The sequence below is a fragment of the Branchiostoma belcheri genome, unplaced genomic scaffold (assembly GCF_001625305.1).
Source record: "Branchiostoma belcheri isolate BF01 breed outbred unplaced genomic scaffold, Haploidv18h27 scaffold116, whole genome shotgun sequence".
NCBI classification, from domain to species: domain Eukaryota; kingdom Metazoa; phylum Chordata; class Leptocardii; order Amphioxiformes; family Branchiostomatidae; genus Branchiostoma; species Branchiostoma belcheri.
In genome coordinates, this window is record NW_017802558.1 from 1,016,191 (window position 1) to 1,032,502 (window position 16,312).

The 16,312-nt window shown below is 40.5% G+C and overlaps 1 protein-coding gene across 2 annotated transcripts in view; it reads left to right on the plus strand.

Moving 5' to 3' along the window:
- Positions 1-16,312, plus strand: part of LOC109462432 (synaptotagmin-4-like) — a 39,071-nt gene that overhangs the window by 16,993 nt on the left and 5,766 nt on the right. Inside the window, exon 1 of one of the 2 annotated variants that reach the window (XM_019758987.1) lies at positions 13,211-13,329. The exons of the other annotated variant lie outside the window; for it this stretch is intronic. Coding sequence (XP_019614546.1) covers positions 13,311-13,329 — 19 coding nt within the window. The 5' untranslated portion in view covers positions 13,211-13,310. Of the gene's footprint in view, positions 1-13,210; positions 13,330-16,312 lie in introns of those variants that run through there. 2 annotated transcript variants of the gene reach the window in all.

Here is a 16,312-nt window from a genome sequence, read left to right on the forward strand (position 1 = left end):
CAAACCAAATGTGTTGTCTTAATTTTTGGGTACCACCCATAAATAGCTAGAACCAGCCTAGGATATGAAAAAAGAAACTGTTTCCGTCAGTGACATCGCATTTTTGCCTCACAGATATCAGTATGCTACGGGATAGGATTGATTCAACTTACTACATTAAGAGAATGAGAGAAAATCGACTTTGAAAATCCAGATTTACCGCCCTGAAATTGCACTGGATGCCTTAAATGACCTGGTAGTAAAATATTTCAAACATTGTTTTATGTGTATGTGTCGCTGACTCTATAGCAGCATTTGATACGACTCTAAACATTAAAAGGGTGATTTATTCTGGATTATCGCATTACGATCTGTAGTCCGCTTAAAAGCCTCGCGGGGTTGGGCGGGGACACGGCAGTCTCTAACGCCGCTAGCCTCCTGTGCAGGCCTCCGAGAGCGAGTGTGTTTTGTAGACTTGTTGACGCATTTTGCCGGCCACCGTACAGCCAACCGGGCATCGTACAACCAACCGGCAATTGTACAACCAACTGGCCATCGTACAACCAACTGGCCATCGTACAACCAACTGGCCATCGTACAACCAACTGGCCATTGTACAACCAACCGGCAATTGTACAACCAATCGGCTATCGTACAACCAACCGGCAATTGTACAACCAATCGGCTATCGCACAACCAACCGGCCGTCGTACAACCAACCGGCCATCGTACAACCAACCGGCCATCGTACAACCAACCCAACGTCGTACAACCAACCGGGCATGGGAGGGCAAACCCGCTTACTACGATGGTTGGTTGGTTGGTTGGTTGGACGACGGCGGGCAAAACAACGCTTCAACAATTCTACAAAACCAGACCGCTCGGAGGCCTGCACAGGAGGCTACTCCACCGCTCTCCTTAGGATTGAACATTACTCGGCAAATAACGTATGGACACAAAGCGATCCTGTGAAGAATAGAGTCTGCTCGATCCTGTGACTCAGCCGTAACACACTTTGCTACTCACATAGGCCAACTCCTCTGGAGTGTGGAAATGACTAATCTTCTTGTTTCATCAATTTCTTTTGTCGTAAATTCACAGCAAAGTCTTTACGAGGTGGAGACGACAGCCTGTTTTGTTTTAGATCTATAGGGAAAGTTGGGAACCGAACTGATCGTATTTCAAGAAAGCTACAAAACTATGCCACAAATTATAATTGATTTGATTTGATTTGATTTGATTTATTGAAATTGCAACAGTGCAATACACGCGGAACAGATGCAGCTATTGCTGGTGTTGTGTCCCGCACATAGATACGAATATTGGACAGACAATACTCATTTTCACTTGAGTCTAGTGGGGAAAGTCGTGTAAAGTGCCTTTCCCAAGGGCACAAGATCGGTGGCATGTCAGGACTCGAACCCGGGACCTCTTGATTCCGAGTGGCGCACGCTGCCCTTGCGCCACACGATCCCATAATTACAAGTAGTTCGTCTGTGTTTGTAGAAGTCATTGGCAAGTTTGAAATGTAAAAAGACAACAAAAAGAAATGGATTCAGGGCGTTACATCCATCCCACAAAAAAGACGGGGGGCGCCACAGACTGCACCATGTGATCCACTGCGAGTCACGTGTGTCATCTGCATTATGTGACGTCACAGAAGTGGCGAATTGCTCATTCTTTGACTGGAATTGTACAGTCAATTTTTTGTGTGTTGGAATTTTTTCTGTGTCGGAAATTACAGTTTAAACTTGCTCCATAACACATTTAGTATCATGTGCATGTCACACGGCAGCCACGGTGTCTGTCATACTCCGCGTACCAGAAAATTGACAATTTTTCCGCCTCGGCGGCTGAAATAAATGAAAGGCGGCAGCTGTGACGACACATCCCTCCCATCGATCATGACAAAAAAATAATCCAAAGATAATCCTCTGTCAACAGTTATGTATTAACGTTCAATCGCATGTGTCATGTGTACTAAAAAATCGATAAGGCTTAATTTTATGAATGACATCCTCTGAAGACCCCCAAACTAGTGCGCGCGGACGAATGAAAAAAATTCCGGCCCAAAATAAAAATGCTACTAAACCACAGCACAGGAATACAAAGCTGGTATTGTGAATTTGTGTCAGTACATAGCGATGTATATGACAAGCCGGCACATGCTGGCTTTTTGCGGAGCTTATGAATCGGCACTGTACGTACAATGTATGTGCTGAGACCTTGAGTCGTGGAGCTTCGGTGGCCTGGGTGCCGCCAGAGTTACCACCGGCTTCGTATTGTCGCTAACTAGCATGGACTATCCAGGCCTAGAGCCAGGCTAGAGCCTCGGTACCCGTGGACGTGATCTTTTTTCTATTTTTTAGAGAGGACAGGCACAAATCAATGCGCGCGTGGATGTCATCCATAAAATTAAGGAGGTGTGGCCTAAACATATTTCATAGTACCTCGGGGGCGGCAAAGGCTTGAACCGAAGATAATGTCTATACCTCATGCTATGTGACACGGCATAGCGGTAAGAGGACACCTGGTCGGCTTAGTCTCACATCCATCTAAAGCTTTTAATACTCGGTCTCCGGAGGTTCATGCATGCCGCTGGGACGTACGTACTTACTACCATCCGTGCTAAGTTGAATCAACTCTACTCCATTGTCATGCTTGTTTCTTTTTGTTATTATTCATTTTACAAAATATCAAATAAATATAACAATAACACAGAAGATAAAACATATACCACGGATTCAAATCAGAAGTACAACAGAATACACAAATGAAAGAATCCAAATAATACCGGCCAATTAAAGGAACGCTAGCACATAGAGGAAAACAATAATAACACATGCCATGTTTGTTTACGTTCTGGTAGTTAGTGGTGGTACCACAAACTGAGTGCGACTCAGGTATGCTGCTTTAGTGCCAACAATGAGACGTCAGAAATGTAAGATAATGGCACAAATGTATTGAAAAAAGGACATAAGTTATAATCACACGAATAATTCTTTAAGAAAAATCAATTTTTGGTGCCAAAATGTTACATAATGCTCCTTTAAGAGGGATTTGAATTACTTTCTCGATTAGCAAACGAACGCCAAAACTGATACGACACTAATTCGGTTCGGTGTATATTTCATCACACATGAAGTGGCCGCGTGTCCTTATTTGTCTCACATCATACTACCTTAAATAACCTTCAACAAGCACACAAAATATTGACGTGTATGTCACGGAAGGTGGGTTATCACATAGGTCATCTGCACACGGATGTCGGAAGGAAGCGGTTGTAAAATGTTATCACAGTGAGTGCTTGTTTATGGGTTCAGACATGTGGCTTTGTTCTCATGCCCCAGGCTTTTGTTGGGCCAACGTTTCCAGTAGTTTATCATCGAAGGCAGCTGCGGGCTTGTCTATCGTTCTAAATGTTCTGTAATCGATCTCATACATTTATTTTTATTTACGTTATGTTTTCAGAGGTGTTCGTGTGTGTGTCTGTAAGCACGATAAGTTGAGAAGGCTTAAGTGGATTGTCTTGATATTTGGCAGGTGGGTAGGTCTTGATGAGGCCTCGAAATGATCATAATTTCGGTCCCCTATCGGTATGGTACTGCAGCAGAACTTCCAGTTTTTATATCTCATGATCTAGACAAACTAGAGTCACGAAATTTAGATGGCATGTAGCTCTTGTGCTGGGGATAAAGTGACGGGTTTGGGCCCCCTAGCGACTTGCTCTGGAACTGCAGGGGTGGTTGTTTAAAATATTTAGTATTAAAGATCTGAATAGGAGAGAAACACATAATGGCATGGCTTTGTGGCTCTAGACTTCACATTTTAGTGTTGGTTGCCTAATATGTTTTAAAGCTTCTTTATATAACATTAGGACGATATCAAGTAAATTTTCTGGTAATTGTTTTACAAAGTAAGCTAAATCATCCCAACCCAATTGCAAATATGTGCCATTCAGGAAGTCATTAAAATTTGGAAACACAGCTGTCAGCCATGTTTGTTTACATTCTGGTAGTTTGTGGTGGTACCACAAACTGAGTGCGCCTCGTGTGGGCTGTTTTAGCACCGACTATGAATATAAAAATGCGTGATAATTGCACAAATATGAATGAAGTTTAAATATGTCGAAAAGTGGAAGATGATTTCAATCATACGAATATTAATCAAACGAATTATTTTAAATTTTGGGTTTAAAAATGTTACATGATGCCCCTTTAAACATGGAGAAGTGTCTAACGCCTAGCTGGTTGATTCTAGCACCCTTTTCATCGTCCAACTTGGAAAGTGATTGCACGAAAATGGCAACAATAAATCAAATTCGCTTTGGGTCATTTATCATCAATATTGAATTACTCGTAAAAATGAATGTTAAGAGTCACGCCTACAAAGATATGAGTGGATGTCTTCACGTTGACATAAAGATAGGTCAACTAGAAAAAGTCTATATATAGCTAGTGTTCAATGTGTAATCTAGGTATAGTCAAAAGCAAAACTTATTACAAAAACCGGGCAGTGCCTCGCCTTGTCATTATACTAATCTCCAAGCAGATCTCTCCGTGGCGAAACTGTATGAACTGCCTGCTAATAATGCAAGATCTAGAGTTTGGTTAATCTCCAAGCAGATCTTTCGGTGGCAGAACCGTTTTAACCGTCGGCTAAGAGTTTGTTAACGGAGGGACTTACGATTTTTGCCAAGAGAAGATCTGCTAGGAGATGGCCATTACACATGTGCGAGTAGCAGTGAGGTTCTGGGGGCGTGCCAAGCCATTATTGGAGAAAAAGTGGGATCATTCATCTTCCACTGTTTCAGAAAAAGAAGTCGAACCCAGTAAGTTAGAATGAAGCGTTTAGTACTTACGGTAGCCACATACTATAATATTGTTATCCATTCAATCCTTTATTTTTATGTTGCATGTAGCCTACGAGCAGGAACTTGCAATAAACTTTCTTCATAATTGGGGCAAAGCTTCAGCAGATACCAGCTGGCCTGTACAAGGGCGTTAATAGGATAATTCGGCAAGTGTATCAAGTCTTTATCCAACATCTAAATGTCCGCTTATCAGATAGATTTGATTGTTTTCCCAGCCCCAGACCCATCAAGGGGCCTACAATAAATCTAGCACGGCGGCAAATAGAACCTTAGTTACGAAGTTATTTCTGTGTGCTTGTTTGTTTGTTTGTTTGTTTGTTTGTTGCATACCATGTTTGTTTGTTTGTCTACGACCTGAGGTTTGTTTGTTTACTTAGCATACGACCTGAGGTTGGTTTCGTGACGAAGTTACTTAAGATTGCTTGTTTGTTTGTTTGTTACCATATTTGTTTGTTTGTTTGTTTGTTACATACCATGTTTGTTTGCTTACATATCATACGATCTGAGGTCGGTTTAGTTTGTGTGTGTAAATTTCCTTCCTAGAGTCCTTAGTGAATGATAGATCATCACACAACGGGGCATGACCCTACTCTTTTCAGTTGGAAAGGCGTGGTGGCTTCTTTCACGTACGTGCGTGGGGTGTGGCTCTCCCCAAACACGGGACCTCCTATCCGAAGCTACGTAGTCTAAAGTGACTTTCTCAAGGGCACAACATAGGGCAGTGTTGGTGGATTCGAACCCAGGACCTATGAGTTCTGGGCCAAACACCCAACCATCACGCCACACGACCCCACCATCTCAGTACACACGTTCATCACTCGTGATATTATGATGAATACGTATTCAATAGTACCTTGCAATGTAATCGGTCCGACGTGTATTAGATTAGATTAGATTAGATTAGATTATATCACATGAGATTGGACCAGATCAGATTGGGTTATACAGGGTTGTGGTGCTATTTCACGGTTGATTAATTTTCACCGAGTTGGAAACTGTTCATATCATCCAGGACATCAAATTTGTCATGGGGATGGTTGGGCGGAACTCCAGAGTAACTAATCTATATCCGCAGATCGCTGGCGCCAGTGTAGGAGTCATTGTTCCCAAAGTGTTAAGCCCATGTCACACATAGCCACGAATATGAATGAATGACGACCTTAATTGCACATGTTTGCCACACTTGGCTAAGTACAGGTCACAACAAAACAAGATGAATGGATACAGTTAACAGCTACAAAAGTAACTAACTATCGTTATATAAATTCAACTTCTCCTCGTTTTTCAGTTATTGTAAAAATAAAGGAACAGATCTGTTTTTCGATGGGTGGTTTGTCTAGTCGCATTAGGAATATACATTTTTCTACAGTACTCAAGTGTATGAAATAGGGGAATAGGTTCTGTATAAACATATACAGTTCATTTCTCTATTTGCTATACAGTTCACATTCTGTTATAAAATTGCGTTGGTCCTTTATTCTGCTCAAGTTACAATATTTACATAATCCTTGTTCCAGGGGAGTGCGGGTATGTCTTCCAATTTCGCCTCCCTAACTCTAGCTGAAATTCCCACAACCATGGTAAGGCCACAGCAAGTAAATTGTATGGACGACATCCTCCGCAGACTCCAAATCTAATACGATAGGGCGAAAAAAAACAAGGCGAGCAAAAAACAAAGTTCCTACATATTCAAATTTTGTTAAACAAGAAATGATACCTATATATATAGTGCTATGCTGACGTCTCATGTGGGTCAGAAAGATGAAGACCGAGTGATTCGGTCGAAAATTCATGGTGTGAGTTATTAAATTTTTCTTGAGTTGGTGAATAATTTGATTTCATTATGTATTTTACCAACTCAGATGAACTTTCATGTTAGGAATGATGTTTAATGTCTATTGTTTATAAATCCCGCCATTTACCACAGACTCAGAAAGTTCTGGATGATACAAGTACACCAGATAAGTAAGGACTTTAGACAACTGCCAATCGATGTGTTGGACAGCTCTAGATCTAATGGTCGATTTGCGTCACTTGTTAGTTACAGTTGTTGATATGGCGCTATTATAGAAAATGAAGATTATTCTCCAACCCACTCCAACAAGCAGTTTGTCTGGACATAACTGTGCTTGTGTTAAATATTTCCGCCTATGAGAGGAAAATGACTTCAACTACGTAAAACCTACGTACATAACAAACAATTTATGTTGCTCACTCTCACTCATATATGAAGTATGTTTTGTGTGTATTGGTATAAAGATAGGTTATTATATCATACATCTAGCTCAAACAGCATAAAGGTAGGTTACATTAGGTTACAAGTAGGGACATGAGATAGACAACTGCCAATCGATGTGTTGGACAGCTTTATTTAATGGACGATTTGCGTCAGTTGTTTGTTAGTGTTGATGATATGGCGGCACTACACAAATGAACATTACGTCAGATCTATTCCAACAAGAACTTTGCCTGGACAAAACTACGCTTGTCTTCTCTCTATTTCCGCCCATGAGAGGAAAATGATTTCAACTACGTAAAACCTACGTACATAACAAAGAATGGATATTGTTCACTCTCACTTACTCAACCTGTCTACGATACATGAAGTATGGTTTGTGCGCAATGCAAGTTATATTGAGAAAGTTTCCCGGTACCACGTTAAGTTTGGAAACTCTGCAGCTTCACCAGACTCCTTTGCAGGCTGAATAAATAGTAGAAATCGGCTTGCTTTCCGGCAGGCAAGCTGGACCCTCTATGGCCGGCCAACTCCTCTGGCCAATGATGTTCCCCTTAGCCGATTTCTACTATTTATTCAGCCTGCAAAGGAGTCTGATGGAGACTAGATTGTAATACCGAGCTATTTAAACTGGTGAGTGTCCGGAGGATGTCATCCATACAATTTACTTACTGTGGCCTAATGTATGCGAGACTGTGGCTTAATTGGACAGTAGCGATAGGATGCGGTCAACCGAGGGCGGCGATGTTTTTAATGAGAATATTCAACCGAGATTATAATTATATTTACTATCTTATAGAAGCTACCAAGAAATTTATCACATCAAACATCTTTTGATCTAGTAGGAATGCAGTCGGGATATAGACAGTAACCCAGACACATCTTGTAGTCGCCAATATTTCCCAATTTTTTTCATATCTCAACAATCACCAAACTATATTATTATTGCTTAAGTCTCCCAACCCATTTATTTTTCAAAGAGTCGGACAATTCATCTCCCACTGCCTCCTGAGAAGAAGTCAAACCCCCTAATAGCATGGCAAGAATAGTTTGATAGAATAGAATATATTAGAATAGCAGTTACCTTGTTCCTATTACCTGTTTATGTATTGCATATTTACTTTTTTTTCCTGTATGTATACCAACGTTATTAGATTTAAGTAGCGATAGTAGGTTCGATAAGTATATCGTACACGTAGAACTTCATGTTAGCAAATAGTCTTATATCACCACATTTTTCTTGTCAATGTCTGTATGCAATTAGCCCTCGGGCATGAATCTGCAATAAACAACAATATAGTATTTTATGAGAAGTAAAGGTGACAAACGTGGAATTACCATGTGAAGCTAGATTAGAATTGATGAATCAATCAATCAATCAATCTTTATTGCGCAACAATTGCAACAGGTACAATGTATGGCAAGTATAGACAAGAATAACAATACTAAAATCTACTTCTAAATGACTAACTCTAGACGCCACGCTGTAATTGTGTACTATGAGTTATACAATATATATGGAACATGGATACAGTATTAACATCCATTCGAAGTGTCAGAGATGATATGGTTTCTTTTCTGGAGAGCGGAAGATATGAATTGGCCTATATATAAGGATATTTGTTCAGGACATGACATAAGTAAATTAAAAGTATCTGAGCTTGTTGTAGGTAAAGTAAGGTTTGAGTTACGTGAGATCATGTTCATAAGTGTCAGCCTTTCTTCATTGTGCGTGGGACAAAATAATAAGAAGTGAAATTCGTCTTCAACATTGTGTTTACATGTAGGACAGCGTCTCTGAGAATTGATGAATACACGATGCTGAACCCCTCACATCAGACATACTGTAACCCGCGTCACGTCTGTACCTCACTGACGTCTCCTACTCTCCTCCCTTCTGAATCACAGACCGTAGAGACCAATTTCTTCTATCGAAATGACTGCTGCGAATCCACTTGAAATGCCAAAGTGATGTAAAGGTCTTCCCGAAGTGCCATCTCCGGCTGCCATGTTGTGCTGTGATCCATTTATTACCGCCTATAACACCCACGCGTTGCCGTCAGATGTCTTCAGAAACAGGGCTATTACATTCTTGTATAACGGTCGATCAAGTCGGCATGGGATCTCCTTTACAAGCCGGTCTGGGAATTACGTCCTCACAGAACCCTTACATTGGCAGAACAATCGTATTTTATCCCGGTTGCCACATGCACTTATTTGGAAACGTTTACATGTAAGGCTGAATAATTCGTCTTATGAAACTTTGAAACTTTGAAACTTATATAAAGATCGCATGCACTGTGATGCACATACAAAAGTTTTTCAGCAGTTGACGTGATAGCAATGAATTCTTTCATGAAAGCAGTAGGGACATGCATTGAAAGTGGTTATAAAAGCAGAAAAGTGAGGTCACGAGCCTGAAAAGCTCGGTATTACAAGCTCCAGGCTGCAGAGTTTCCAAACTTTATGTGGTACCGGGAAACTCTCAATATAACTTACAATGCACACAAACTATACTTCAGGTATATATATATACAGGTTGAGTGAGTGAGTGAGTGAGTGAGTGAGAGTGAACTACATCCATTTTTTGTTACGTACGTATTTTACGTAGTTAAAGTCATTTCCTCTCATGGGCGGAAATAGAGAAGACAAGCGCGGCTTTATCCAGACAAACTGCCGCAGTTGTTGGAGTGGGTTGGAGCATAAGCTTCATTTTCTATAATAGCGCCATATCAACAACTCTAACTAACAAGTGACGCAAATCGTCCATTAAAGCTGTCCATCACATAGATTGGAATGGCAGTTGTCTCTCTGAGGTCCCTACTTTATCTGCTTTACTTGTATCCTTCAGAACTTCACACTTTCTGAGTCTCCGGTATAATAGACTCTAAGAAATAACGGGATAAAAAAATCGTCCTCATTACCTTCGCCAAGAAGGTAATGTTTTCGGGGGTTTTGGTGTGTTTGTGTGTCTGTATGTCTGTCTGTCAACACGATAACTCGAGAAGACTTATATGGGTTGTCTTGATATTTGGTATGTGGGTAGGTCTTGATGAGACCTCTAGATTTTGGACCCCCGTAATCCTTGTATTGTCACACCCCACCTTACGATGGTTGCTGGTTTACCCCTTATGTTAAGTCAATAATGGCCCTGAAGTCCCTCTTGTAAGTCTATCCGGATGCAATTCTGCACGTAATCCTTTTCAACTCTTGGCATTCTTCCCATGTAAAAATCAATGTCTCAACAAACATGACTTCTTTTGTGCGGGGAGGCCCAGTCACCAGAATGTACATACCGTACATCACAGATGTTTATTTTTAGGATTATTACCTCATATAGGGTTCATTGTCATCCCTCTAGAGTGGGGAATTGGGACACGGACGCACGTTTGAACCTTTGTCTTGTCAAGAGTAATCACTCCAGCGGTGGGACTGGTCATCAAGTTACGTTGAAGTCATTTACTAGTATTATACTATTTATTAAGTACATGTAAGTGAGAAGCAAAAAAACAAAGAAAAACTGTGAAGTTCCTCAAATTCAACTCATATTCGATTTGATTCGTGTCGAAAGCTACGCAAGGCCAAAATCTGATCAGGCTGCTCCCGAACTCCGGCCAACCTTGGTCGGCTGGTGTTCGGGGGAAGGTTCTGAATGTGTGACAGGGGCTTCAGCCAACCTTGGTCGGCTGGTGTTCGGGGGAAGGTTCTGAATGTCTGACAGGGGCTTCAGCCAACCTTGGTCGGCTGGTGTTCGGGTGTTCTGAATGTCTGACAGGGGCTTTACATTGCCTTCTTTCCTGTGCCCATCCATGGGATACTTTCCATTGAACCAAATATGCTGCACATGACTTTGCAGCTGCACCCTATCAACATTTCTGTACACATTTGCTTTGCGACTCTGTCAAATACCATAATGATTGCTCTGTGGTTCAACGGGGTCATTTTCACATACAGTCATACTGCATTTGGAACTTGGTATCAGGGCGACGGTTGAGCGCACTGTTAGGTGACCTGGCAACAAACGGTGTATTGGGCAATGTCATACACAGTAACTGTCCATGTAATGGCACGAAGAAAATTCAATCATTTTATTGGAAAATGTTTCAAAGGGACCGCGGACCTGATGCGAATATATTAATCTCGTCTCGAAAAGAACGTTATAATTACTAGAAAGGTAACATTTGCAAAGCAAATACATGTTTACCTTCGCATATGGTGTGCTCTGTTAATTCTTACTCAAACACATTCATATATATGGTCAGACAGGAGTCAAAATCCCTCCTACTATAAAATTGCAACATGATGTAACCCAACACTAGTTACCATGGTAACAGACAGTCTGGTCCAGGTCATTGACCTTTTTGGTTTAGAGAAGAGGAAACGTAGCAAAAACAATGTTTCTTTCGGTAAACATAATTACAAGTGAAATTTTCCCACGAAATGGTGGCGTTTCCATGACAATTTTTTTTGAAACGGCACTAAGAATTCTGCGATGACCATAAACCATGTTGTCGCGGAAATAGGTTCCATTAACTTTCAATGGTTCAAAGCAGACGAACAGTTTCACAGTTATAGACGGCCAAGTACAACTCGTTTTCTTTCATCTATAGCGTTGGTCTATCGAAGCACCATTGCTTCAATTTGCCTGTGTTTAATAATGGCAAACCCATTTTACAGCCCACTTCATCCAAAGACAAGGATTGGGTTTTACGACAACCTCATAAACCAGAACGCTTTGACTGCAGATTGCTAAGCGTTGTTTGAGAAGTAGACAGGAACTGTAAATTTGTCGCGGAGCGTTCTATTGTGGCTATCAAACCTCCCTGCTTCTATCAGACGGCAGATCTCATATGTCCACAAGTCATTCCAACGAACCAATTATGGAGACAAATGCAGCCTTTTGTTGGATGACAGAACTCGTGCTGATAATATTCTACGACCATTACTTGGAGTCAATTTGATCTAATGACTTGTGTAAACGTAACGGCGTTTTGTTATTTCAAAGGGGTCGGCACTAAAAACGTTTGGGGCAGATGCTTTAGTCGGAAGGTCGGGTCCCGACCAATCAGAGGGCGCGTTCTGGCGCCCGTTGCCCGGGTGATGAATGCTGGTAGTGATAACGTCGCTCATTTGTCGTCTGATGTGAAATACGGGTCCAAAGGCCGGCGGGAAACGGAGGAACGCGATTGCGTCGCACCGACACACCGTCGGTAATACATCAACAAGTACATGTGGCTATTAGCGTTAATACGTGTTCAGCTGACAGACAAAATTTTGTCTTTCCTTCATATCAGTGTTGTTGTCATCTTTAATATGCGCTGTGTCAAGAAGTTAAAATATGTTGGGCTATTTCTGGTTTGACCACTAAAGTGCGCTGCGAGTTTGCACTGCAAAAGTAATATGACCTCCTAATATTTCGTATAATACGTGAAATGATGTAAAAGTTTGTATCATAAGGAAACTATATCAACAAAGCGAAGATAGTCTGTGCCTATTTTCTTCAGTTTCTGTGAAATAGACAGTAACGAGAAAAATGTTGATACATAGAACTTTAATTGAATACATGGGAAAGAGAATTTTTCTTAATTTTTTTTTGGGTCAGAAATACTGCATCGTTACAATAATACAGTATGTTTAATGGTACCGTAGTAAAATGACATCCAATGCCATTTTAGGGCGGCAAAACTTGAAATATTCTGGAAAAGGCAATCTGTATGATATTTACACATACTATCCCACATTAGCACATTTGAATCAGTATTTCATACTTAAGGCATTTAAAACAAGCCCGAAGATTAGTCCTTTATTTTCTGGGTGGTACCTTAAAATCAGCCCAGGTCCTTCCAGTAACCGTTTTTAATTTTAATTTCGTCAGAATTTTGGGCATTTTTGCTCCATGGATGTCGATATACATTGGGACAGCGTTGTTTCAACTTAGTGTGTAGATAAGTGACTAGAATACTGAATTGGATTTCCAAGCCCAGAAAACTGCACTGGATGCCTTTAATCCCCCAGCGAACAGATACTGTTTGTCGTCTCCTGCTGAGTTTTGTACGATCCCTGTGTTTATACTTCATCACCTGCACGTTTCCTTGCCATCGGCTCAGTCTTTCAAAGAAAAACAACGGTAAACATTCCATGACAGTTATACACTGTAGTTCGTGTTTTCAAAATTCCTAACGAACGACGGCTATGGTCTGCTGTGATATAGCTTCCTAGACGATGAGGGGTATTTTCCCTGGTAAGTGTTCAGTGTTTTTAAACTCTTAAAGGTATGTTTTTAGGGCTTGGAAAACCGATTTTTCAAAGTCAATATTCTAGTCAATTAACGTTACCTACATACTGAGTTGAAACCACACTGTCCCAATGTATATTGACCCTCATGGAGCAAAAATCCCCAAAATTCTGACGGAAAATGGTTACTGGAAGGGCCCCGGGCTGATTTATAAGGTACCACTCAGAAAATTAAGGACTGATATTATATTGGGGCTTGTTTCTGCTGTTTTAAACGCCCAAAGTATGGAATGCTGACTCAGTGCTAATGTGAAGCAGTATGTGTCAAAATCACAAAGATTGCCTTATTCAGAATATTTCCAATCTTGCTGCCCTGAAATCGTTTTGGATGTCTTTGAGACGGAGAAATATCTGAGAAATGTATTACCCTCTTCTTGAATGTTTTTTTGGTCATAACAAAGCTTTTAACTTAAAAGTTCTTGGCTGTGTACACAAGATTACTATGCTGCCCCATGCAACGCCATATGTAAACCGTAGACTCGTGATGCTGCATAATAATGTAAAAGCAGGAAACAAGTTCTAAACGACCCATGACCAAGACCTCAGAGCTGAAAGTATGAGACTTTTGCGGAAGATCGTGAGCAGAAATACACTCTTGAAAATTTACACAAATGTTTACACTAGCTGTACTGTATGATGTGCTGATACTAACATATGTGTGTTCACAGGCGTAAATAATAATGAATGTTATCCGGTTATATTTACGGATTTGTAAGGGAAGGGTAAAGGTATGAGTTACTAGTAGATTTACGTCGTATTTAAGAGCACTGAAAGGTGACTGAAAGGCGGAATTTGCCTTGCATTGGCCTTTACGAAGTCTTAAAGTCTACTGAAATATTTTCCCCTTTAATAATGCTTTACTTATTGCTTAAAGTTTGCTTAGATATCGGTTTTCGTGCTCTGTCTATCATAGCTTTTCAACGCATAGCTGGATGTTGTCTCGAAGTTCCCACACTATTACCATGCGGCCTACCGCATGATTTCAAAGTGGCACAGTTGAACAAGTTCGAGTGCGGAACTTAAAATGTTCATAACTAAATGTCGAGAAGCGAGGATGAAGTATTTGTGATCTCGTTTTCCTCGTTTTTCGAGTACCATCTAAACGTCGTAGGGCTCAGAAACATTATGACAAATGGAGTTCAACGTGGCACGCTTAGGACTCTTCCCCGAAGTGTTGGGCTCTATATACGCCAGCCAAAGTGTTTGCAGTGCCCGTGTAGTGCCTGCAGTGCCTGTGTAGTGTTTTCTTACTTGGCAAAACGTTCTCAAAATCTCCTACCGCGTGGTGAGGTGCGTGGTACTCTGCTACTCTACTCCACGTTGGAAGCGTACCCACCATTTACAGAGTAGTGAATAGCACTTACCAGAGGCTGAAAAACACGCTGAAGTTCCGCACTTTCGACAGATAACACTTCCAACTGTGGGTACAAGAGACTATCAAAGGTGCTAGACGAAAGACAGAAAGTCACAAACACTTTGGATATTTTGGTCCCGTTAATGTTAGCCTCTATCAGGCTTCTGAGGTGGATGAAAAGAGTAGTACTTGGCCACAAGATAACATGCCAGGGGAGTTGGTCAGCTAAGGAATACAGTTTGCTATATTCCTACAAACATGCTATGTGTGTTATGGAAAGAAGAGGATGACTAATCTAGATCTTTTTGTACGCGTGGCTGTAAGACAATATCAAATTGGCAAGACAGTATCATTGGCATAGCAGAATCTTGCCATTCTGTTGCCTTTCAAGTTTAATATAGGACCTAACTTTTCCTCAACGGTGTGCATACATTCCACGCTATGGTAGGATGTGTAAATACTAAAATCCTTGACCCTTAAATAAATTGAGTGAGTCCTAATGGGAATATATTTATGTTTACCAAAGAAAAACATACTGTTTTTGCTCTGTCTCCCCTTCTTCTTCTTCTCCAAACCAGTAAGGCCAATGACCTGAACCAGACGTCTATCACCATGGTAACTAGTGTTAGGTTACATCATGTTGCAATTTTTGCTTTTAGCATTCCATATAGGACCTAAGTCTTCCTCAACTGTGTATATTTACGCGTACATTCCACGCTGTGGTAGGATGTGTAAATACTAAAATCCTTGACCCTTAGATATAAATTGAGTGAGTCCTAATGAGAACACATTTATACCTGTTTCCATGCCATACAGTGCATGTATTCCTGTCTTTTGTTCTTCCCCTTCATGCGTGTTTACCTTCCTTATTCACAAATTCATGTTTAACCACTTCAACTAAAAAGCTTACAGCGTACGGACTGTACATAATACATGGCAACCAGAAGTACGTCTCCCTGGCAAAGTTAATATGTAAATACGGTAAACAGCGAGCAGATTATTATTGGAATGAGCAGAGCACTTTGGACTAATCTCTCTGGCTGTTCACAGCTTAGAGGTACATATCCAATATTTTGTCAAAAACATCTCTGTTACATAGCGGATCATAATGACCCCCAGTGGGGGTCTTCACGCTTCGTTAAAAATGGAAAAATCTCAGGATTTATTCCAAAGATCTCAATATTTTAGACGAAATCTTGAGATCTTATGAGACAATCTCAAGATCTTTCAGAAAATCTTAAGATGAAAACGAAAGGTCTCAAGATCTTTCAAGATATTTTTTAAACCATCTTGAGATTTTGCCATATCATCTCGAGATGCTTTAAAAAATATCAAGATTTTTTTTAAGATCTCATGATTTATAAAGTAATCTTGAGATTTTTTTAAGCATCTCGAGATGCTATGAAAACAACTTGGAAAGATCTTGAGACCTTTCATTTTCATCTTAAGATTTTCTGAAAGATCTTGAGATTGTCATGAAAATACTCAAGATTGTCTCATAAGATCTCAAGATTTCGTCTAAAATATTGAGATCTTTGGAATAAATCCTAAGATTTTTCCTATTTTAACGTTAAAG